Raw genomic sequence first — 26433 nt, 5'->3', positions numbered from 1 at the left:
AAGTTCTGCCATCTTAAATTAATAATGTACCATCCAAGGACAAATATTCAAACTGAACAGCTTCTGCATAACCATAACCACTTGGTAAACTTAGTGGAATGAAGTTTACAAAAGAGAGAAAAAAAGGCAATCTTGTCCTTTAGTTTTCAAGGTATCAGGCTTCTGACTTACCTCATTAATGTCCACGTGCCCATAAGGGGGCTTTCGATGACGGTACATCCAGAAGGCCAAGAGAATGGCCACTGACAGAACAGCAATTGGAAGCAGAGAGTAAACCAGAATATTGAGTAGAGAGGGTGTTGGTGGCGGTGGCTCATATATTACTGCAAGAGGGGAGGGCAACAGTAAGTGAACTAGGATTTTCTGTATTTGTAAATCAGATTCGTGGCCATAGTTCCAAACATACACATGCATTTGCCCTCCTCCTACTTGTTAGAGGCTATCTGAAGGTGTGACTCATGCTGTTGTAATGACCAATTTACTAATAAAGATCTATCCCTTCATGCTCTAAAATACCACATCAAAACTCTCCCATAAAACTTCCATGGACCCAAGTGAAGCAGTAAATTGCCTGCGGGTGTTTCTAAGGCTACGTGCCTGCCTGCTGTTAAACCCAAAGGGTGTTCTTCTAGGCACAGATGGCAAAGACTCTTCCCCACCACTGTCATTAGCTAAAAAAGAAAAAGTTTTGAGGTGTGGCAATAACATGTCAGTTTAAAATAAAACACTGCATAAGCCACTGCAAATATACTTCTCCGCAGTACAGTTAACCCTTGATTTTATGGACCCTGATTTAGCAGAATTCAAGAACAGACGTCTGGCCCCCCGTTGTTCCCGCTGTCAACTGGGGTCCATAAAATCATCCCCTCCTCCCCCCAAAGAAAGAAAAAACAAAGTTAAGAGACTTATCACTGCCGCAGCCTGGAGGAGCTGCCACCTCCTCCGTCAGAGCCTTCATGCGCTTCTCCCACCAGGGCCAGGGCCCGTACATGGGCAGACTGGCACTCAAGTATGAGTCCCACCCTTGGTGGGAGAAGCATCTGGTGGTTCTGGCAGATCCAGCTGCTCCTCCTCCTCCAGCAGCAGCAGTAGTTCTGGTGAGTGGCAGTTTTGGTTTGTTTTGGTTTTTTTTGCGGGGGAGGAGGGGATTGGGTGGGCAGTAAACTATTGCATTTAATGGACTTTTGGGAATAGTGGACATACCCCCTATTAGTCTGTTAAATCGATGGCTTACTGTAGTACCAATTCCCCACTACATCAGCAAAACTGATCAATAAAGAACATGAGGTCTAAATGAAGCCATATTTCTTCACTGGACACTGATGAGAGCAGAAGAAACAGCAGGACTGACAGCCACCACAGGCCACGGAAACAGGGGCGAGACCTCTGGCAGGAGGGGTGGTCCTGGGGCAGTGCTGCCCAGATAGCACCCCTCTCGTCCTTCCTGTTGCATGGAAACATGAGGACCAGCACTCTGGTGGCAATTTAAAGGGGCCTGGAGCTCTGGCTGCCACTGCTGCCACACAAGCAGCAGTAGCTGCCAAGAGTCCAGAGGCAGGGAGCCACTGCTCTCCTCCCCGCAGCCCTAGTCAGCAGGGCTGAGGACAGACATCAGTATTTGCCAAACTAAACAAAAACAAATCAGTAGGGAAAGTCATATCTGTATACACAGCTCTATATTTTATATATTAATTATGAGGCTATAAAAGGTTCTCTCAATAACAATAAAGTAAAAAAAAATGTCTTCATGAAACCCTGGAAAATTTGATAAGGCTCTAATAAACTTCTATAAAAATTACTCTGAAAACCAATAAAACAGAGAATGAGACACGTTCTATAGATTTCTTGAAATAACCCTGCAGAAAAGAGCTATTTTCTATTAAAAATTTATAGGGTGGCTTAAAAGACAAAAAAAATATTTTCTTTTAAACTCTGATACTTTCCCGTAAGAGAGAACTTGGTATTATTTGCCCTTTAACTTAGATTCACAATCACGGGAAATCACTACAACTGCATAAACAGTTCCTTCTAATCTCCCCTATGAGGAAAAAGCATTGGAAATTAGTTAAGAGGAACAGTTTGTCCACACTGATAAGTACATTATTTCTCTTCTTAATAGGTTTCCTTTTGCAATAATCCATGTTGACCATTCACTAAAAAGAACTTATTCCTTGCTAATGATACTTCAGGTTTCTGCACAGTTCACTTTTTTCAAAACAGCAGCATTTTTGAAAATATATATATGCTACATAAAACAATTTACCTGCTAAACTAAGTCTGTAACAGCTTCTGATTTCTTGTTTCTGAATACCTCGCAATTCAAAATCCCTGCAAACTGGAGATTAAGGTTTATAAGCAGATTTTGCCCACACTCCAAAATGAATCACTTACCTTCTGGACCGGTTACTTCAGGTAAGTGCGTAAATTTCTCATTGCAATAGTTCCCCTCACAGCAGCAGAAAAACACTTGAGGGTTCTCTTCTGTCGCTACACATTCTTGCCTATATTATGAACAGAAGCAGCAAAGGAGAGTGGGGGTTGGAAAGAGTGAATTGACTTACACTGTCCTTGGAAGTGAAAATCTGGCTGAAGTGAATTTTCTGTTTTTTCCTCCCTCTTCTGTTGCATTTTGCAGACCCACAGTGTCAAACCTTCTAGCTTTGTTGTTAGGGAAGAAGCAAGAATGAGATGTTGCTATAGAACTCTACTTTGCAGCTATTGTACAAGGCTGTACAGAACGTAATTTCAACCCAGGTGAGAGTATACATTCCAGTACTTTTGGCAGACAGCTGGTATGCACTTCCTCCTCTCTCCCTGTATCTTTCATCACATTTTTTTTCCTATGCAGACCTTTGCCTCAATGAGTGCATTGGACAGACAATGCTCAAGGAAAGAATTTGGCTGTTATGTAGTAAATGATGCAGAGGACTCTTGTTCTAGCAGTTTAAAGGTGTCTACAGAACAAGGTTGAGAACTGCTGGAAGAAAGAGAATGGTCTTGTGGCTAAAGCCAGATGAATGCTGTACAGAACTCTGTACTACCCCTCCCTCTCCTCTAGAGCTTGTGTGCGGCACTGAATAAATCACTTTAATTTACAATGTGGGCAGGTGGCCTTTATTCACGTGTTCCCTATTTTCAGGACATCCAACTTGTGACACCTGAAGGCTGATCTGCAGAAGGGCTGAACAGTCAACTCCAGCTGAAGCTGAAAGGAGCTGTGGCTTCTCAACAAATTGCTAAAGCAAGGAACTATAGAGGAGTGAGTACAAGGCTGGGAGTCAGGCAGCTGGGAGTCAAATGCTGGTTATGTCACCAATTCAGCACATGGTCTCAGGCAGTCTCTTTCTTTTAGTTTTGCAAGCTGTAAAACAGAGAGAACCTTCTCTGCTCTTACAGTGGAGATAAAGTCATTAATGTTTGCCTGGCAGTCAGAACATAGTGGCAAGCACCCAAAAGAGGCCATGAAGAAACAAGTAATTCCATATTCACTGTAGGCTTTGGATGGTGTCTAACAAGGCTGATCTCTAACTGAATGATAACCAAACAGCTGCTCCATTCCCCGAGTATGCCCCATCCTGTGCACTGATTAAGACTGGGATCACATGGGAGGGGGCAGTATATGAACATGTCATTTAAGACCGTATTGTAAATAATATGCGCAAGTGGACAAAATTAATATTGCAGGGGCGACCTACATTCTGGTTATTCAGATACTTCAGCTCACCCAACTATACTTTGGTATGCTGTTCTTCGCATCTAATTTAAATTTTGTAAGTTATTGATGCTGAATAAAAACCCTTACATGTAAACAGGAAGATGGGACATCTTAAACTGGAAGGCAGCCAAAAACCCTCCTTGAGCCAGCCCCTCCTTTGTAGTTTCTGTATCTAACTAGGTTTCCATTTTATTGGCATGTCTTCTCTAACAACTACCTGCTTTAGCTGTCTTACTTGTAACTAATAAAGACTCTGGGCACATCTACACTACCCGGGAGATCAACACGGTCAGGGTAGATCTTCGGGGGTTTGATTTCACGCGCATAGTGGGGATGTACAAAATTGAACTATCAAGGGTCCACAGTTGACCCCTGTACTCCTCATTCTCTCAAGAAGGAAAGTAGGTCAATGGGAGAAACTCCCTCATCTGCAGTGAGGATGGGTAGGTGAGTCAATCACAGATACCTCAATTCCAGCTACGCAATTGCCACAGCTGGAATTGCATATCTACAATATACTTTAAGGTCTAGTGTAGACCTGGCCTAGGTCTTATCAATGCACTTGATATAGTTTCCTGCCTCAAGTAACTACCAGTTCACTTTTAAGAATTTCCACCTAAATATTAGTAGCCCTCTTTTAACAAATGTAAACTGTAGCTCTAACTAGTCTCTGTTCTCACTGCTTAAACAAGAGCACTGCAGTTATCAAGCTGTACTGTTTCAATATCGTGTACATCTTAAAGAACTTCTTGTATTGGTGCCAAACTTCACCAGTTTTTCCACACAACCTCTTTCCTGCCAGATCAGTGCAAAAAGGTGAAGGTGAAGGTCAGAAAAGGTGAGGTGAAATTTCTCATACAGGATCTCAGACAATAAGGTGGGGGGTATTTTCCCCCTCAAATTCAAGGAAACATCAGCCATTTGATTTATCCAAATTAAGATGTTTCAATAAATTAATATTTCCATCTACCTAAACTCAGACAACAGAAAATATTTGAATCTAATGGCACTAGACTTGAGTATTTGTAGCCTTCAGTGGAGAATGCATGTTTTGCAAAGCCTGTTACTTAAGGCATTAAGTTAATGAGTGAAAACTACCAATTCTGCATAAGCAATTCATTATTTCCCTTAATTGGTTCAGAGTGCACTCAGGTACATAACCCTAGGTAACTTGACATGCTACTTAACAAGCAGTAAAAAGGAAGAAAACTACACTTTTCTCTATAGCTGTAAATGCACATTTTGCTGTAATTTATATGCTCTTCAAATGAATTTTAATACTGCTCCTCCAGTGAGACTATGCACATAAGTGAATTGTGCATTGTGTGGAGAAAGTGAATATAGAAAAATTATTTACCTTTTCCCATAATACAAGAACTAGGGGACACCAAATGAAATTGATGGGTAGTAGGTTCAAAACTAATAAAAGGAAATTTTTCTTCACACAGCGCACAGTCAACCTGTGGAACTCCTTGCCCGAGGAGGCTGTGAAGGCCAGGACTCTATTAGGGTTTAAAAAAGAGCTTGATAAATTTTTGCAGGTCAGGTCCATAAATGGCTATTAGCCAGGGATAAAGTATGGTGCCCTAGCCTTCATAACAAGGGCAGGAGATGGATGGCAGGAGATAAATCACTTGTCTTCTGTTCTCCTTCTCTGGGGCACCTGGCATTGGCCACCGTCGGCAGATGGGATGCTGGGCTTGATGGACCTTTGGTCTGACCCAGTATGGCCATTCTTATGTTCTTATGTTCTTATAAGTGAATTGTGCATTGTTGGTTTATTTTTACATTGTACCTTTTTCTATCGCTTTAAATACATATGTGCCATGTTATGGCATATTTGTTCAGTGATCACACAATGAAACACCACTTTAGTGCACATGTACGAGGGGCTTAGATACTAACAATTTAAATACCATAATGAACACATAAGACTCTACAGAGAATTTTTACATCACATTTATGCCCTAACAGATTAGATTGGAATAGATTAGATTAGATTCAAGGACAAAGTTAAAATTGCTCTTGGAACCATAGCCCTAAATTTCCTGACCTTTGCATCATTAATACCTCAGTGATAGTGTGCAGCAAGGCACCGTTTGGCATATAAACACTCACTATCATCTCCATTACTAAGCAAAAGACACTAAAAACTGAAAGAACACAGAATGTCCCTTTTCCAGGAGATACCTCATATGTAATTACAGAGCAACATAGGTGCTTCCCAACTAGACCAACCTTGGGAGCCTAGCAGCTTGCATGTGTGTTTGCTGAACACAAAATCAAGTTAACGTCATCAAGACGTTTATGCAGTTGCATTAGTTTTAAAGGAATGTTTGTCACATTTCATTATTTCTCTTGGAACGAAAGTGTAATAGCATGGGGCAACTAAAAGGCCACCATCACGACATAAACAAGACATTCAACCAGAATATAATTAGAACTAATGTGCTTAATTAAAGTATTTCTAAAAAAAAAAAAATGGAGTTTTCACCTAGTATCTCGCTCATCTTTGCTCAGGAAACTAGATTTGGTCAGTTTGTATCTTCTGGTTCTAATGCCACAGGATGTTATAAGCATGTGTTCTCAATCTTGGGGGGGTTGAACAGGATTTAATGAAATTACACCACCCTCCCTTTCCTTACAGATAGATGGATGTGGTTGGAAGGTCCATGTTCCTAATGGAATGCAGGGTAACAGTATGGAAGAGGATGAGAACCTGGGCACTATAGCACAGGGTCCTCTGTCATACCATGCCATTGTCAGAGTGGTGCTGTGTTTCAGAGCATATGCTGTAAGAGGAAATCTGGTAATGTTAAACATTTCTGTCTGAATATAGAAAATGGTAGTGAATCGTTCCTATTCTCACAGGCTACGCCTACACGTGCCCCAAACTTCGAAATGGCCACACAAATGGCCATTTCGAAGTTTACTAATGAAGCGCTGAAATGCATATGCAGCGCTTCATTAGCATGCAGGCGGCAGCGGTGCTTCGAAATTGACGCGCCTCGCCGCCACACGTTGCGTCCAGACGGGGCTCCTTTTCGAAAGGACCCCGCCTACTTCGAAGTCCCCTTATTCCCACAGGGGACTTCGAAGTAGGCGGGGTCCTTTCGAAAAGGAGCCCCATCTGGACGCGATGCGCGGCAGCGGCGAGGCGCATCAATTTTGAAGCGCTGCTGCCGCCCACATGGTAACGAAGCGCTGCATATGCATTTCAGCGCTTCATTAGTAAACTTCGAAATGGCCATTTGCGTGGCCATTTCGAAGTTTGGGGCACGTGTAGACACGGCCACGATGATCAGCACTACTCTAAGGAGTCTGCAAGGACTGATCTCTGTTGAGGGAAGAAAAAAAAAAAGAGTAAAATCTAGACTATGAACTATTAAGATGAGGGGTGTGGTGGGAAAATAACCCAGCTACAAATATTTGAAGGAATAACGGGAATATAGTGAGGGAGAACAGCTAAGAGGAATAGGTTAGAACTAGCAAAATCTTAATTGAATAGGACAAACCTGTTGACTTAGGGCCAAATCTGGCCCTGACTTAACCCCATGTATTTCAGTAGGATTGTGTAGGAAATACTAATAGTTTTCCTATGAGACAACTTCAGAATGGTCTCTTCCAGGTAGTGGTGGAAGCCACATGTCATAGAACACTTAAAACCTGACAGTATAAAAACTAGGAAATACATAATGGGGAATAATCTATTTTCCGGAAAATGTAGGATTAGTTCTATTTTGGCATCCAAACCCTAGAACTAGAGCACAAGTCTTGATGTCCCAGAATTAGTTTCTGCCCATACCGCTGAGTGGTATCATTCTACTACTACTACTACTACACCTTTCATCTGCTTTTTTTTAAAAAGTATTCTGGCAGCAGAGCTAGTGCGGACAGTGTTCGTTTAAATATTTAAGCTAAGGAAAACGTTCTGAAAATTGTAACTGTTCTCCTTAAGCAGTTGTATAATGTGAACTTATGAAGCAAAACTATTTTCCTACAAACCAAGCCCTGTCATGCATCTGGACTCTTCACACAACTGTGCTCATTTCCCCTACGTATGGCTACAGGCAGCACAATACCCCAATACACTTGTACTTCCATTTCCCCTCACCCCAGTCTCTCAAACTACAAAGCTACCCTCAGCCCAGCTAGCAGGCACAGGGAATAAGGAATCCTTTTACGATATCACTACAGTAAGAACTTCCCAATTCCGAACACCCCACAAGATCTGTGTTTTTCTGGATAGCTCCAAATGACTCCATGTTTTCCATTATGTAGCCAAGTACTCTTGGAAGTACATATTGCTCTTCCCTCAATCACAAAGGACACATTTTGCAGAGTATGCCAGAATTGCAGAGCTTTCGTGTGAAAAAATACCCCCAAAAGTGCCTTTCGCTGCTTCTATTCCAAAAGCAAAAAGAGTTAAGTATGAATGCTCAGACATACACATGCAATTAAAGCATGTTACTGGGCTCCAGCTGAATTGGGCTGCTTCTCCCCTGACTAATGCAATTTGCATGCCTTCCCACTTGAAATACAAGTTAAATCTGTGTCTCAGGTGTTAGGGAAGCTACTACCTGTCATAGCAGTTGAAATCATCTAACCAGCAGCCTTTCTTCACCAACTCAATGGAGCCAGAGTTGTTTCTCCAAGAAGCATAACAATGAAGCCGTTTGTCCTTCTCTCCCTCACAGCGTTCCACGCCACTCTGGTTGGTCTTCTCCAGCTCCCAGTTGGCATTGTAGTAGATGCATTCTCTTGTCTCTGCCTCCCCACGACCCGGCCCTGGATCGCCAAACCAAAAACATGATCACATGAAACCCACAATTAAATACGTGAATAGACATTTTCATGTGCTGAACTGCTGACCATCAGTGAAATGGGTATACTACTTGGTTTGCATATTTCATCTTTATCCATAATTTACATGGAATATGTAATAGCAGAGCTTCTCACATCTAATTAACTCATTTATCTTCCACACCCCTGAGAGGCAGATAAGTGTTACACTCATTCCGCAGACAGGGAACTAAGCCACAGAGAGGTTATGGGAATTTCTCAAGGTCAGATAGGAAGTTTGCCAGAAAGCTAACAAATGAACATCTCCTTGAGTGTCAATCCAGTGCCTTACCCACAAAATCACTTCAGGAAGAAGCATAATGTTTAAGTGACCAACTGTGTCCTGCAGGGCTTTGAGACAGCCCATGTCTGGCCTCACCTTCAGTACAGGAATAAAAGCCCGGGTCTGGCAAGTGTTGTGCCACCTGAAACTGCGTGGACTCCACTCAGCTCAAAATGGAGCAATATGAAACACACCTTCTCATTAAATATGAAGGATGCTGGGATCTTTTCCTTTACCATGGAAACCCAGCAAAACACAGGGCTCCTGGATAGTTGTTACAGGTACGCTTGGGATTTCCCTAGCTTAACAATGCTGGTAAATTAACCCTAGTGCAACCAACACTTCAGTGCTATTAATAGGCCAGTTTACAAAGAAAATATGCTTCAAAAACTGATCATGCCCAAGTCAAGTACATGAAATTCTATATGCCCTTAGCAGAAGAAGCTATTATTTTGCCAGACCTCATAAAGCGTAATCATTACCCTCACCAAAACAAAAACATTCCACCTCATGGAAGAAGTTCCTTTGGGGTCTCTGGGAATTATTCATGATGCGTGAAATTCACCCTATGCCTTGTCAAAGCCCCACTTAAGCTCTATGATAAATGACTATATGTTTCTACATGTTCAGCTATTTTGAAGGTTTAAGTGGGCAGCAGCCTCAGGTTGACTTTTTGCACTGAAGTAGATTTCAGCCAACATGAACCTCCTCCTCCCATTAATTTGACTGGTGCTTACAAAGAACTGAGTTAACTAAGCCATCATGAACTGGTGCAACCAAGGAGTTTCTCTGGTTTTCCTACTGATATTAAGACTATGGTGCTTAGAAGCAGCCAAATTAAGAACAAGGAATGACTGGTTTCAAAATAAAAAACAGCTACTCTGATCCAAGGTGCCAAAGGAATTTTTTTTAATTGAAAAAGGAGTCAATATGAGACGAACAGATCACACACTCAGCCATACACAGTCTTGCGACTCAGAAATCCTACCTTTGATATAGATCCATTCTGAGTGAGGTATTTTAACAAGGAATGTGCAAAGTGGGAGGAGAAATCAAATGCAACTAGACACATTAAGAACAGAGTATAAATAGAAACCCCAGAAACATCACCACTGAGCCACAAAGTGAAGGTTTCTTTTTTAAACTCCTGCTGAGACTCTGAACTATAACCACATTACATGCAACCAGAAATAATAACTTTAAGTTCTCAAATTAGTGCCACTTTCACAGGCTGCAGCCATACCACTATGAGATCAGCCAAACTAAAACAAGATCAGGGCCATTCATTACTTGGAGAGGTTGCTTCCAAAGAAAATCTAGGTATTGGCGAATCAGTAAACAACACTGAATCAATCCCCCCAGCATGGTGATAAAGGAACAATTGTGCTGCTAGAAGCATCGTTACCTAGCTGAGATGTTTAAAAAAAAATTGAGCTCCTGGGTCCTTATGCCCAATGAAACACTCAATACAGATCAGGGATCAATTCTGCCCACTTTACAATCTGCCTTGGGTGAAGGCACTTAGTCCCAAGTCCAACAGTTTCAGAACACTGCACAATCATTAACACTCATCTGCACAATAAACCCTTGAGGCAGGGCAGAGCTATTAGCCCCTCTTTAAAGATGAAGAAGTGAGATGAGAAAAAAAATAAGCGACTTGCCCAAGGTCACACAAGAAATCTATGGCAGAGCAAGGAACTGAACTCAGGTCTCCCAACACCTGGAGTAGTATCCTAACCACTGGATAAATCTCCCTTTCTAAAGCCTTTAACCTCCTGATGTGCATTAGATCTTCCCCACTTTCTCTTTCAATTGGTGTAGGGTGGAAAGATTTGCCTCCATCTCATTGGTGGGTGTACAGCTAAAGACAGCTAGGAAAGTGGCATGCATTAAAGGTACTATCATAGTGAGACTTTCACCTTGTCTATACCAGTAAATTAGCACACTACAGACAACTGGTGCTGACAAGGGTTTAACTACAAGGATGAACCAGGGCAAGCCATGGCTTCTGAAATGGTGCTGAATATGGTTTGCTGTGAGCCATTCTTCACAATTAAACTTGTTCTGTACCAGGTCTGCTGCCCTGGTTACTTGACACCTCTTGCCAGCGATGGGTAAGATCTCCGGTGTGGAGAAAACAGATTGGAGGAACTCTCTACATTTTTAAGAGCTGTCTAATCCTCCAACATCTTCTCCCCGCTCCCATCCTCCACCTCTCAAGAACAATGTTTAGCCTGTATCATGGGAGAGATTCAAAAGGGTGGGAAAGAGCCATAGCACAAAAACTTTTGAAAGAGAAAATTATATTCAAAACATACAGCAATTTTAACAGCACCTGAAAGTTTTAACAGCATTTGCAAATCTCCATCCAAGTTCTCCCTTGACAAGCTGCTTACTGTAGCAAAAACCACCCACGACTATCCCTCGATTCAGGCTACTTCTACACCGCCAGATAAATTCGATTTTATTAAATTGGATTTTACAACTGTTTTATAAATTTGAGTTTGAGTATCCTCACTTCCCACAACAAAGTCCACACAAAGTCAAGTTAGTGCTGCCAGACTAGTGGCCAAACATCGACTGTTGCAGAAGTACCTTGTGGGAACCTATCCCACAGTTCCCTCAGCCCTGCATTCTGCACCCCCCCTAGGCGCTTATGTACCCCCCACTGTCAGCATTCATCCTGCTGCCTGGTTCCTGGGTCCCTGCAGCTTGGGGGAGCCAGGAAACTGACCAGCACTGCTGCCCCTGGCTCAGTGGAGCTGGGAGCCAGGAGCTGAGCTGGTCAGTTTCCTGGTTCCCACAAGTGGCAGGCAGCTGGTGGCCAGATGCAGGAGCACCCACAGTTTCTTAGCTCCCTGCCACTTACAAGAGCCAGGAAACTGACCAGGGCTGCCGTGCTCATCAGTTTCATGGCTGCCACCAGTGTGGGGCAGCTGGGAGCCAGGTGTAACAATACCGGTCAGCCTCCGGAGGCTAATGAATTTGATCCAAAGAAACGGTGCTTCCACACTAGCCTTCATTTGAACCATTAAATTCGAAGTTGATGCTACACCTACCTGGTTCCAATGATATTATGCTATCGATACTAGTGCTCCCTCAATTGAGCTAATGGTATTTACAGTGAAGACAGTCACTTGGTACAATCGAGCTAACTGTCTTAAATTTGAATTTATCTTGTAGTATAGTCGTAGCCTCAGAGAAGCATCAATATTGCTGCTCCTCAGCAAAGCCTTTGCATTTGACCTGTTGATATTTGCATGACAATGTGTTGTAGAATCACACCTGTCAAATATCCAGTGAAATCAATAGTAACTAAGAGAATTTTCTCAAGACCAAGAAAGTATAGCTTGCTTTTTTTCCCCTTTTGAAGTTATGGATGAATACCTCTGCTTTACTGCAATGTGCAGCATTGTTTCCATCTTACGCAGTTGCTGGTCACGAGGTAACATTCAACATAATCTTCTGCTGTTCTCTAGAAACTGATTGTACAATCAAAGGATGAATCACAACAACCATAAAATCTTCTTCACAGAAAGTGGGGAATAACATTTCCATACTTTCTAGTAAGCTGACTGGCATGAGATGTTTTTAATTTGTTCTCTACCTATCTAATCCTCCTAGAAAGCAGCCTCATCTAGTAAGACAGAACAGAGGGGTGGTAAACCCCAATTCTAGTTCCAGCTCTAACAACTATCTGTACAGTGTCGGGCACAAATCTATAATCTCCACTAGCCCACCTGGAAAGTGGGTATATATCATTGGCAATGATGCTGAGAGGATTAATGTTTGTACCAAGGCTGTTAATATTTAAGCATTTAACCTCACCCTGAACAGATTATGCTTAGCAATTACTGTTAACCAGTAGGCAGCCTGCACTACAAGAACAGAGCAGCCCCAGACATCCCCTCCAGCATTTAATTAGTTAACTGGCTAAAAATAGCATTTAACTGCTTACACAGGATTTTACATTTCTAGTTTGCACAGTGCTTTGGAAAGGAAATGTAAAAAGTAGCAGTTCTAGTTCTGGGATCAGAAAGCAGCAGATTATTGAGCATGAGAGATTCTATAATGTTCTGAAGAATGTCTTCTCTGGAGCAAGCGTCAGACTAAGGCCATGTCTGCATTACCCCAGAAGATTGATCCACTTAGGGTTGATCTTGCGAGACTGGTAGGGACGCATGAAATCGACCTATCAGGAGTCGGCAGTTGATCCCCGTACTCCTCGTGTATCCCAAAAAGCAAGGGAATTCAACGGGAGAAACGCTCCTGTCGAACTTCTTCAGTGAGGACAGCCAGGTAAATTGATGGCAGGTACATCAATTCTAGCTATGCAACTGCCAAAAACAGAATGGTGTACCTGCAATCGACTGAGGCTGTGTCTATAATCATGTGGAAAGTTGACGGCTGATATGCAATTTTAGGTACACCAGTTGCATACCTAAAATCAACTTTTCAGCTGTCGTCTTTGGTGGCTGTCTTCACAGCAGAAGGTCGACAGGAGGGCTCCTCCCATAGACCTTACTTAATCCTCACAGATCACAAGGCGTTCCAAGGTCAACACTGACCCCAGAACACACCATTTCACATGTGCAAAACCACGACCCAGAAGATTGAACGTGAGCAGTCGATCTTCCGCAGTAAGTGTAGCTGTAGACTTTCTTGCCTAGTGTAAACATAACCTGAGGGGAAGGCTTACTTCCAAACCAAAATATAAATAAAATAGTGTCAACATCCAGCATATATGGTCCTGCCTGTATGTCCACCTGAGTTGCAAACAAACAAACAAACAAGGTTTTACAGGTTTTTTGTCCCCTACTCCACCTCCAAAACAGCTCTTCAGGGTAGCTATCTGAAAGAGAGGACTTCCTTATAAAATGCACGGTTTGTAACATGTTCTTGGTTGCAAAAAGCCATTTGGCACAAGTCTGATCCTGCTGTTTCTACAGCTCCAGGAAGGATGGCAGCACCCTTTTGTTTCCTTCCAAGAGAGTCTCAGTAGGAAGGTGCGTATCTTTACAAATGAGTGTTAAATTACCTGCAGCAGCAGCACAACCACAAGAGCCCTGGTCTTCACTGCCAGCTTAGGTCAGCATAACTATGTTGCTCAGAAACAAGAAAAAACATCTGCCTGAGCGATGCAGTTATACTGACTAAATTCCCAGCATAGGCACCTCTCTGTGGATTGGAGGACTTCTCCCATCACCATAACTACAGTTTCTCAGGGAGGTGAAGTACCTATGTGGATGGAATAAAGCCTTGAAATCCACATCCCTTTCCCTATAGAAAAACATACAGCATAAACAAGAAAAATCTCTTAAATAAAGTGGACTTCATTATACACCCAATAGTCCTCAAACAAACCAACAAAAAAACCAAACACCCTCTCAAAGATCATGCAACCACATTGCTAAAGGGCCTTGAACAAACCTACCTTTACAACACGGGTGGAGAACCCCTGGCCCATGGCCCAGATCTAGATCAGGAACCTCCATAGAATCCAACCCGCTATGGAGTGAAGGGTGCAGAGCCCTGAGACTCACGGGGAGGATCAGGCAAGTTTTGGTCCAGATCCAGACTGTGGGTTGCGCTGGGGTGGGGGAAAGGAAGTGGCTCCAGGCGCTGCTGCCACTCGCTACGGTCCTTCCAGCTGGCGTTGGGGGGGAGTGGGGCAGCAGCCTGCCTGGATGCTTCCCACCAATGCTCTGATTGGCCAGAATTCTGGCCTATCAGAGCAATGGAAGGTGGTGCCTGGGAGCAGGGGGGGGGGCTCAGAGCCATGTGCATCTAGGGGTGCTGTAAAAGTAAGTGCACCCCTGTCATTCAGACCCCACACCTCCCAACAGTTCCTGTTCCCCTTCCCATTCCATCCCCCCTACCTCCACAATGACCCCTCCTGCTCAGAGCCCATATCCCAAACCCTCCACCCCTCCCTCCCACTCAGACCCTGCACCCACAACCTTCTCCTGCCCCTGCACCCCAGACTCCTCACCCCGCACCGTGACCCCTTCCTTCCAGACCCCACACCCCAAACCCTCCCCTGTACCCTTCCTCTAATGAGACCCACACCCCAGCCTGCTCCTGCATCCCCTTCTGCCCAGATCCCCATGCCCTCATACACACACCCCCTCCCCAAATCCCCCAGACACAGCTTGTTCCTGCACCCCACTCCATCTTAGATCAGCCAATTGCCAACCTGCTCCTGCACCGTCCCCAAGACCCCATAGCCCTGGACCCCATACAATCGGGGACCACAGTGAGGTGATTTTTTACGCTTGTCAATTCTGTGGCCCACAATTGATTTGTTCAAAGATCAGTGGCTCCTGACCTAAAAAAAGATTCCCCACCGCTGCTTTACAAAGCATTTCTAAGGCTAAACAGACTCAAAGAGATGCTTAGAAGCAAACCAACATCCTGTAAAAATTGGAAGTAAAATCCTAGTGAAGAAAATACAAAGGAGCCTGATAAACTCTTGAAAGTCATGTGCAAAAGGATGATTATAACCCAAAAAGATTTTGAGTAGCAACTAACAGATGACAGAAGAACTAACAGCAAATCAATGGTAATCACATCCAAAGTGGAAAGCCCGCCAAACAATCAGTGGGGACATGGGATGATCATTGTGCTAAAAGTGCACTCAAGGAAGACAGAGCAACTGCAAAGCAGCTAAATGAGTTTTCTAAATCAGTCAACACTGCAGAGAATGTGAGAGAGTGCCTCCATTAAGCTATTCTTTATAGGTGACAAATCTGAGGCACACTCTCCGATTGAGGTGCTAGTTGAGGTGTTTTTGCAGAAAACTGATAAATTAGAAACAGTAATAAAATTACCAGGACCAGATAGTTGTCAAAAGGAAGTTCTAAGGTAACTTAAAAATGGAAATTGACAAATTACTAACTGTGGTGGGTAACCTATTTGCTTAAATCAGCCTCTGCATCAGATGACTGCAGGTAGCTAACATGCCTACTTCTAAATAAGGCTCCAGAGGAAATCCAGCTAGCCTATTTTCAGTACCAGGCAACTGCGCTGAAAGAGACAGATGAACACAATATAATAGAGAAGTGTCAACATGGATTCTGTCAAGGAAAATCATGCCTCAGCAATTAGAAATCTTTGAGGTGGTCAACAAATACCTGGATATAGGTGATCCAGTGGATATAGAGTACTTAGACTTCCAGAAAGCCTTTTACAACGTCTCTCACCAAAGGCTTAAACAAAGTAAGTTACCATGGGATAAAAGGGAAATGGATCAGTAACTGCTTGAAACATAGGAAACACAGGGTCAGAATAACTTACCAGTTTTCACTGTGGAGAGCAGTAAATAGTGGAACTCCCCAATAGATCTGTACTGGAACTAACATTGCTCAACATAGTCATAAAATTACCTGGAAAAGGGGGTAGAAAGTGATATCCGAAGCTGATGAGACAAAGTTACAAAGAGATCTCATCAAACTTGGAGGCTCAACAACAAAAATGGAAGATGACATTCAACATTGAAAAATACGAAGTCATGCAAGCTGGAAATCACAATCCCAACTACATATATAAAATAATAGAGTTGAAATTAGCTATTACCTCTCGAGAACGATCTCAGTCATTGTGGCTAATTCTCTGAAAACATCTGCTGAATATTAGGAACCATTAGGGAAGGGATAGATATAAAAGAAAGTATCATAATACAATTATATAAACCCATGGTATGCCCACACCTTGAATATTGAGCACAGTTCAGGTTGCTTCATCTCAAAAAAGATAGATCAGAAGTGGAAAGAGTACAAAGAAGGTCAACAAAAATAATTATGGGTATGGAATTCCTTGTATATGAGAAGACTGTTCAGCTTAGAAAAGGGATAACTTCAGGAGGGAAAGGTGGGGGGGTGGAATGTATGCTAGAGGTTTATAAAATAACAAATGGTGCAGAAAATATGAATGAGGAAGTGATTCACCCCAGAAAATAACATATGGACAAGTGGTCACTCAGGGAACAGGCAGTACATCTTCATGCACCGCACACAGGACTGCTAACATTCTAACAGTACAAAACCAAAATAGCCAGCCTTAGACTGTACCTTGAACAGCCCAATTGGCGCCTCAATGGTCCCTTTTCAACTGGGTGTTCCGGTAGAAAACCAGACACACAGTCAGCCTGATGCACTGTCAACCTGTGGATCAGTGCCAGGGTACGCTTTGAAGGACAACGCTATTAGCTAACTTTTAAAAAAAAAAAACAACCAGTGGGTAAGTTCATAGAGGACAGGTCCTTCGATTGTTATTACTTGAGACGGTCAGGGATGCAAACCCATGCACTAGATATCTCCACAACCTCTTGACTGCTAGAAGATAAGACTGGACAACAGGGGATGTATCACTTGATAAACTGTTCAGTCCTATTTATTCCTTCTGAAGCATCAGCTGAAAAATGACAACTGCATTCACCTGACCCAGCATAGCCATCCTTAGGTTGTTATGTAGCATGGTGGTTTAACTCTAGTTTTACTCATGTGCATATAAATATGTATGATACAGAGCCTCAACCTCATGCTGATGTTTTGAGCTGAACACTTTGCTGCATTCCTATGGATAAAGAGAGTCCCGAGCTTATTTTTCCACCCTATTTATGAAGTCTTTAAGTTATAAGTGCTCCAAAATTATGTTCATGTCTATACACCATCCATTTACCAAATAAAAAATCTAGTCTACTTGCTTTAGCGTCCGTCACCAGAATTCAGATTTTTTCCATGTTAACAGGGTGGCTTAGCAACCTTCGCTGGATCATCCAAGTCCAGTAATGACTCAAACTAGACCATAAGGCTTAGACATGACATGCTGAAAAGGGAGGACAATGTCTTCACTAGTTCCAACTTAGGTTAAAAATACCTGTCACATCTAGGACCACCTCAAAGCATTTTTGTTTATAAGTCACATAGAATTTCAAAGTCCCTAATACCAGAATTCAGTATAACACTGGGAACGCCAGTACTAGAATGTGTAAAAGAACATTGGCTTGAGTTCTGTTTTCTGTCAACAGACTAGGCAGATCCCTATGCTAAAGCTCTGAAGTTTTCTGTCAATCAGCCCCTATTAAACTATTCTCAACATATAGCATATCACCATGGTAACCTGGGGTGATGTCATTACAGCCAGTCTCAAAAGAACAGGAGGCTTTAAGTCATTTTCTTTTAAAATTAAAAAAGGAACTTCATATTAAGAACTGCATCCTCTCTACTCACCAGGGATGACAATAACTAGGGGCTTCTATATTCACATCATGACTCAGACTTCACAGCTTCCACAGATATCCGTGTAGTGAATCCTTCTCCCTCCCCCACTATTTTTTTTAAAAACTTGGGCTCAAGTCAATTAAAGATAATAAGGAAATTATTCAAAAGAATTAGGTTATTACACTCCTTTCCTCACACCGCTAATAGAATGTGTTCCTTGAAATAGAGGGAATATATTTTTAACAGACATCAGCAGCAACTTGGAACAGGGATTCAATGAAGATTTAATTATTTTGAATAATTTCTCAACATTGTAAATTAAAGAGGGTTTGGGTCTTTCACAAAGAGCTAATGAAACACCACAGAAGCCCAGAACTACTCAAAGTCTGTAATCCCAGGCAGGTATTCTTGTTTATAGAAAACAGCTCTGTGACCTGGGCAGCACTATCTGATTTTCTGAACACTGAGTTCACGCAAACACACCCCCCTCTCATCCACCCACCCACCAGGCTAATCTGTTGGCTCAATGCGGAGGCTCACTCAGGAGAAGGTTTAACAAATCGTTACTTTGCCTAGATAAAACTGATCCAAGAAGGTCATAATCATTAGCACTACTACCCTGTACCACTACAAAAGCACTGCTAGCAGAAAATCAATTTCTGGAAATAGGGTATTTTCAATTTCAGCTCAATGGGCCATTTTTATATTTTGTTTAAAGGAGGGATAGTATTATTTATCCATTAGGAAATCCTATGATGGGTAACCTCAGTTGAGGACAAAGCCAAAATGTAATTATTTGTCCCCATTTGCATAGCTAAGGATATCTGTCTCCTCAGAACGGTTTTGGTTCTTTAATAAAAACACCAGGGAGATCAATCAAAAGCATTTAATGCCTTGTTGCTCCTGTAGTTCATGTCTAAAAGCACTTTGGGTCACAAACAAGGCGATCTGGACAATCAGAGCTCAAACTGGATTAGTAATCACAAAACCCCGGGGAGGGGGGGATGTGCATGCTCTAGTTTTTGCAGGAGCGTACTAGCTGTTTTGGTCCCAGGATATCAGAGAAAGGTGTAAGGTAATATTTTATTGGTCCAATAAAAAGATATTACCAGGCAGACCAAGGCTGTGTCTAAAAGGACAAAACACAATCTCCTAACCTCTCTCTGCTCACTACCCTTTATGCCACCACTGATCTGAACCCCAGGAAGGCCATATCAGGGGCAGCTGTTCATTTTCTAGCTCTTCTCTGGGGAGAGAGTAGTCATATTTATAACATGCAATACAGACCTATAAACAATGTAGAAATAAGTCCCTAGTGAGCCACCATCATGAGGAAGCTTCAGTGTCTGAAGTGCAGTACTTCACAAGCTACACACGGTCCTCTGAGTTTCATCAGCAAGGACATTTCAAATATGCTTTAAATGTGCTGACTCTACTAAGACAGGGCCCAAAGTGCTTTTCGACTGATTCTGCTTGACATTTCTAAATATCACAATTCCAAATTTAATCCGCTGGTAATTGGAAAAACTGTAATGCATGTAAATGCACAAGATGATGTTGAAGGTCAGGCATCAGGAAACAGTGCCCTTACGACAGCGGTTCCCAAACTCTTGGGTGCACGCCCTGAGGGGCATGATGGAACATGCAAGGAGGGGGCAGCAGAGCATGAGCCACTCACCACAGGGGAAGAGGTAAGAGAAAGGGGAGGAGAATCCTAGGCCAGCTTGTTCTGCCACAGCACCTTCCCCAGACCTGCTCCCAATCACCCACCCACCCACCCACAAATCCCTCCCTCCCAGGGACCACAGATCAGGCAGAGGGAGGGAGCAAACAAAGTTTGGCGACCCCCGCTGTAATACCTCAGCTAATGTTTGTCACCTTCTTACACTAGACTAATCAAGGCTTGGAGTTCGGCAGCATTCTCAGCAACCTTACAAGAAAATGGTACAACAGAGGTCCCTTTAAACTGTCAGGACAGATCATGCAAAACAGTTTTTAAAAGCAACGAAGGGTCCTGTGGCACCTTATAGACTAACAGAAAAGTTTTGAGCATGAGCTTTCATGAGCACAGACTCACTTCATCAGATGCATACATCAAAATTAAATAGATTGGATATTCTGACCTGCCCAAAGGAGATGCAGTGGGAGAAAGCTGCCAAGCTAGAAGTGACCTTCTACACTGGCAATTTCTATAGTAATGGATATGAAATATATCATGTGAGTGAAATGCACAAGTTCCTAAGATTTTAACCGTACTATTTAAATCCAATATAGTCACTTTGTCAACAACTTACCTGGGCAAGTGCAAAACTCAGTGGAAGAGTTACGGTGATGTGTCTATGGTAACTCAAAAGGAGAGTCTCTATGCTTGGAAGTTAATTTCTCCAAGTTCCTCACCACTATTTTGTCAAAGGTGGAGGCGGCTAATTTTTACTTGCCATCAGGAAGGGAAAAGGAAGTCTTGTTAGTGATATCCTCTCCCAAGACAAGAGAGATTAAATCCGAATTCAAGTCTCAGACCAAAAAAAAAAAATCTGGCTTTACACTGGGGCCTCTGCTTTTCTCCTATCAGAATACCAAACAATACAGCAAGGCAGCTAGCCTCTGTTCAAGAAAAGCAGAGGAGCTAAATGAACAGAAGTGCTGCCGATTGAGAATAAAGGGAGCAGTTTGCTTGAGCAGCAACAGTTCAGCAGACCACAGGTCTTTATTATTAGGTCCTCAGCTGTATAAACATATTGGATGAAACTAGCTGTGGTTTGATGGGCCATAGAATAGCCCTCCATGTGGCCCCAGCCCTGCACTAGAGAAACCAGGTAGTGGAGGCTGCTGATAGAAAGGGGTATAAGATGGCAGAACAGGGCTTGCTGCCTTAGGCAGATGTAGTAGAGTTGTTTCTGTCCCAAAACCTCTCTACTCTTTCCACCTTGCATTAAAAAACTCAGAAACTGTTAAAAAAATTAAAAATACCATGGGATTGGAAGTCTGTTCACCCTGCACGTGTATTCTGGAGTGGGGGAGGGGCATATCTCATCATCTCCTTTCACCTGGGGTTACAACTAGCTCTAACTAGTTCCACCATATCCTGACCATTGCAAAAGGATGCTAAGATCATCCACACACACTCTTAGGCTGTAAGCAGGCCAATATCTGAATCAGACTACTGGGGTCCCAGTTGTTGAGGACTTGATGTTTTGCTAGTGCTAAGCAGAGAATTTCCAAATATGCATCTGCCCTTCCAACGCCTGACAGCATGCACCACGTAGCGTAGCCAATGCTTTTCTTCTTCTGTAAGGAAAGGTAATTTGGTTGTGGCCTGACTACAACACCCACCAGGACTCCAAAATCAGGCTTGTGGCTCATTCTCCCTATTCTTATAACATCAATTTTGCTTAGCAAACAAAGTCTCAACTTCCTTCCTTGTACTATTGTCATAGACAGTTAACTTATATGGAAGCCAGTCCTCTGGTTTATAACCAGAGATTGCAAATGGATGAGCTCACTTGATGCTGATCTGCAGCTTTTTTCCAGCCAGAGTTGATAAGGTATACGAATAACTCTACAGAACTTCAGTGACGCCTTGACTTCCAGCAAAATCCATGCCAGGCCGCCTGCAGACTGCTCTGAGGGACACAAAGCCTGAGCAAGTTTAGTGGGCAGGGCAAGAGGAAAAAGTCCTAGCACAGTACATGGAGTAGAACTTTCCTCACTACTGTAGGTTTTGCTTGGAGTAACGAACTGTGGCTTCTGGCCATCTGTCAGATTTCAACACACCACTCCCATCAAGATGTCTAATGCACAAAGCTCTTGTGCAGTAACAGAGAGGAAGCTGTGCTAGTCTATACACTAACAAAACAAAAAGCAGTCAAGTAGCACTTTAAAGGCTAGCAAAATAGTTTATTAGGTGAGCTTTCGTCGGACAGACCCACTTCTTCAGATAGTCTGAAGAAGTGGGTCTGTCCCACGAAAGCTCACCTAATAAACTATTTTGCTAGCCTTTAAAGTGCTACTTGACTGCTTTTTGTTTGGATAGCTCTTGTGCAGGGGACGTTCTATGCCATGGAGCACATGGAAAACTAAACACTTATACAGTGAAGAATGTGCTTCTTCAGTTTATAACCGGTGTTTATATTGATAAAAGGACAAACATGCTATACCTCACATTCCTCAATTCAATCCACTTGTTGGGTTTTAAGAATTTCAGGGGATTCACTGGGGCAAGTCAGGCCTTTTATATAGGTTTCAGCAGAGTATTGTTGTACTCTCAAGAAACAGAAAAACACGGTATTTTTTTTAAAGCCTACTGTCCAACTTTCACTGGTATTTCAAGAGTTAATTAGCTTCAGTCAAAGGAAGCGAAGAGGCTGAACCAGACAATAAAAGACAAAAAGGCACAAAGAAAAGCATCTCTCTCTCTCCTTTGCAGCCACACACTGGCCTTAAGCACTCCAAAGGAAGTCAAAACATTCCTGAAATTCTTCAGAGGATGAGAAGTAACCAGTCAAATAAGATGCCAATTTCTCCAGCCTTTATGTTCCTAACAGTAAATCCCATATGAGCAATTCTGTTAGACCCTTTTGTAATGTAGTTTGCTCCCAAGTGACTACACCACATTTAGTACCTGTCTTATGTTTACAGAAATTTACCTTTCTTCTTTGGATCTATTGAAACAAGGCTGTAATCAAATGACCCAGATGAAGGAAAGCTGCACAATCCAATAACATAATGCAACTTCCACTGATTGTTTTTAGTACAATAAGGGAAAGCATGAAAAAAAAAAAGAGTCCAGATTATGGCAATGATTCTTTAAAGACATTTATAAAACTGCGCTGAAGATCTGTTATTAACGAGCAAACAATTAGTTTCCAATATCATCCTTCAGTTTAATTTCATGCACCAAATCACCAGCTGTATATGGATTCCACTTTGAAATCTATGTGTTTGAGTACAAGGACTGTTCAAGAGATTTAAAACTTCACTTGTCCATCTTAGAGTTGTTCAATGGAATTCCATCTCTGAGTGCCTGTGTAAAAGACATTCCCTCCCTCTAAAGCTATAGATGTGCATAAAACAATCCAGACCACAAGGAAATAACATACACCACCTTTAATATGGACAAACATTTTCTTCCCACATTCTTGGCCTTGTGTCATCTGCTTAACAGTCTCACTTCAAGAAACTGGACACATCACGCCTTAGTGATTCAACATTTAAACATTGTTTAGTTCTCATGCCGATGAGATTCCAATATTTCAGAAACAACATGAAAACATTTTACGTGGACAGAATAGGTAGTCACCCAGGAACATTTAATAGTACTTAATCAGAAACCATAGGGCAATAGGCTTGGGGTTCTCTAAGAAATCAATGTTGTTCCCATGAATAAAGAAATGTATGAACCATTTGATTATTATTATGAAGGTCCCCAAAACTAACAGCATGGAAGGTGCTATTGTAACTTTGCGCCGAGAGCAGTACAACTCCCCTCTGTGCTGATCCATAGATGATACAAGGTGCTTCAGCCAATGATTAAGCGAGATGGATCTTAAGCGCATGAGAATGAGTCACTGGTTCCGTCCACAGTGTGTCAGCCAAAATGTCAGGCTTCACACATTCATCGCACCTCTTTCATATCTTCTCCAAATGCTTCCAGTGCCTGAAACACCCAGCTGTTTCAAACCTCTCCCAGACAGGGCTGTACCTAACGTGCAGAGATTTAAAATGCAGCAGCCAGCCTCTTTAACATGGCTGAAGAGTTTGCGCATGCAGGGCTCCCCATGAGACACCACCACGGCTGGATACAGCTTGATCTGGTTCCCCTTTTTTTTTTATGAGACACACACTGCAATAAGACCTTGACACTGGAGCCCAGTTTGAGAAGTCCAAATCTGTGCACCTCCAAGACACACTGCAGTTTTATGGAAAGCCATAAATTGGGACGACAGCTGTGGGTGACATGGGATATCATTTGGGTTACTTTCTGTTGGTTAGTTTCTGGCTTAAATACAAGTGTTAGCTTTAATTTCTTCTATGCCTATATATTTAGATTATGCCAAACGATCTTGGGCTTTTGAATGTATTTTTAATATTATTTGACCATTGAACAAAATGTTATTGCATCTCAGATTTCCATTATAAAATAATGTTCCAATACCTTTGTGTTCTCTATTTAAATGCCTTTATCCAATCACTGCAGTTTATCTGGCCATTCCCATACCAGGCAATGGTGATCTCTTATTCTCATTAAAACAAACAGTCACTCAAAGTTACCCTATAGTCTTTCGCTAGGGCATTTGATAGACACCTATGTTTCAATGAAGCTGGAAGAAATGTACATCTCTGTAAGCAAGACCAGTGCTGGGGACTCTTCGAAACAAGCCATGCTGTAGAAATGACAGAACTTTTGAAGCAATACTCTTTCAGCAATCTTCACAAGATATTTGCCATTGGGAATAAGCAATAAATTAACCTGAGCCTCTTCAGTGAAAAAACAGTGGCTGCAAAGATTGCAGTATTCTAGAACTGCTGACTTTCCAGCTGCCCATGAGTTGTACTCCATATAATATTCATCGTCTCCTGTCAGATCAATGGAAAATGACTCACACTGAGCCCCAAATGAGCAAAGCATCTAGGAAGGGACATAACTAAGGCTGGATCAGGTTTTTCCCCAAAATGTTTCCAGGAAGAAAATTATGGTGGACAAAATGCTGGATATGAGTAAATAGTCTGTCCTTGTAACCAAGGCTAACGGCATATTAGGGTGCACTCGGAGGAGCATTACGAGCAGATCAAGAGAAGTGGTTGTTCCCCTCTATTTGGCACTGGTGAGGCCACATCTGGAATATTGTGTCCAGTTCTGGGCCCCCCGGTATAAAAAAAAAGATGTGGATGTGCTGGAGCAGGTTCAGCAGAGTGCAACAAAAATGATTAAGGGGCTGGAGCACATGACCTACCAGAGAGGCTGAGGGATCTGGGCTTGTTTAGTCTGCAGAAGAGAAGACTGAGGGGTGATTTAATAGCAGCCTTCAACTTTCTGAAGGAGAGCTCTAAAGAGGATAGAGAGAAACTGTTCTAGGTGGTGACAGCTGGCAGAACAAGGAGCAATGGTCTGAAGTTACAGAAGGAGAGGAGTAGGTTGGATATAAAGGAAAAACTGTTTCATCAGGATGGTAGTAAAGCACTGGAAGGCACTGCCTAGAGATATGGTGGATTCTCCATCCTAGAAGTTTAACTCCCAGCTTGACAAGATCCTGGCTGGGATGACTTACCTGGGGTTGATCCTGCTTGAAGCCGGGGGCTGGACCAGATGACTTCCTGAGGTCCCTCCCAGCCCTATGATTTTATGAAAACATCAAACTAAGAATCTTCTGAAGAGACTTGTATCAACACATTGCTCTGCACAAGTCTTTTATAATATCATTAATAGTGGAAATTATGTAGAGGACAAGTATGAAGTCAGGGAGTTTTTGTCTTCATCCATATGACTAACTCTTTTTGAGCTTCCTCAGCAAGACATAGCTACCTTTTGTTTACCTCCATTTACATGCTGGTTAGATAACACGCACAGCCACAAGAACACACACATCTGGGAAACCAGAAAATCACTCTGCTTTTGCTGTCTCTGCTCACATAAGCCGCACCTACACGTGCATGCTACTTAGAAGTAGCGGTGTCAAATTCGAAATAGCGCCCGTCACGGCTACACGTGTTGGGCACTATTTCGAAGTTAACATTGCGGGGTCCTCCATGGTGGCCATCAACTGTGGGGTTGAGAGACGCTCTCTCCAGCCCCTGAGCTCGATGGTGGACGTGTGGAACGGCCCCTTAAAGCTCCCCGCCCCCTCCCTTCCTGTGCAGGAAGCTGATAGAACGTGCAGGTGGCAGCCCAGACACGAGGCCAGCCTGCACGTCCCTCAGCCACCACAGACACCCACCCCAGCTGCGATGGCCGCACAGCAGCCCCCCAAGTGCCCCCAGGGGACCCCCCCCCAAGGGGACGCAGGGCTCCCAGCCCAGCAGCCAGGCGGGGAAGCTGCAGCGGGGTCCCTCCTGGACGGAGGCCGAGCTTCGGGACCTGCTGGGGCTCCGGAGCGAGGAGGAGGTGCTCCAGGTAAAGGGGAGCAAGAGGCGGAATGCGGATGCATTCGCTCAGCTGGCCGCGGGCCTGGCTGCCCAGGGTCGCCCTGCCCGCACTCCGGATCATGTCCGAAGTAAAGTGAAGGAGCTGCGTCAGGGGTATGCCCACGCCCGGGCTGCGGCCGGCCGATCTGGGGCCGCCCCCGTCACCTGCCCCTTTTACAGGGAGCTCAGGGACATCCTGGGCCCCCGGCACACCTCCTCCCCTCCGGCCACTCTTGACACCTCGGCCGACG

At 43.1% G+C, this 26433-nt stretch overlaps 1 protein-coding gene across 1 annotated transcript in view; it reads right to left on the bottom strand.

Moving 5' to 3' along the window:
- ACVR2B (activin A receptor type 2B) overlaps positions 1-26433 on the bottom strand; it is a 190501-nt gene that overhangs the window by 31755 nt on the left and 132313 nt on the right. Inside the window, exons 2-4 of the mRNA XM_074985118.1 lie at positions 8296-8503; positions 2392-2501; positions 172-323 (exon numbers count right to left, since the gene is read on the bottom strand). Of these exons, the coding sequence (XP_074841219.1) occupies positions 172-323; positions 2392-2501; positions 8296-8503 (470 nt within the window). The remainder of the gene's footprint in view (positions 1-171; positions 324-2391; positions 2502-8295; positions 8504-26433) is intronic.

Source organism: Carettochelys insculpta, chromosome 2, assembly GCF_033958435.1.
Source record: "Carettochelys insculpta isolate YL-2023 chromosome 2, ASM3395843v1, whole genome shotgun sequence".
NCBI classification, from domain to species: domain Eukaryota; kingdom Metazoa; phylum Chordata; order Testudines; family Carettochelyidae; genus Carettochelys; species Carettochelys insculpta.
This window is presented reverse-complemented; position numbering and strand designations above follow the sequence as displayed.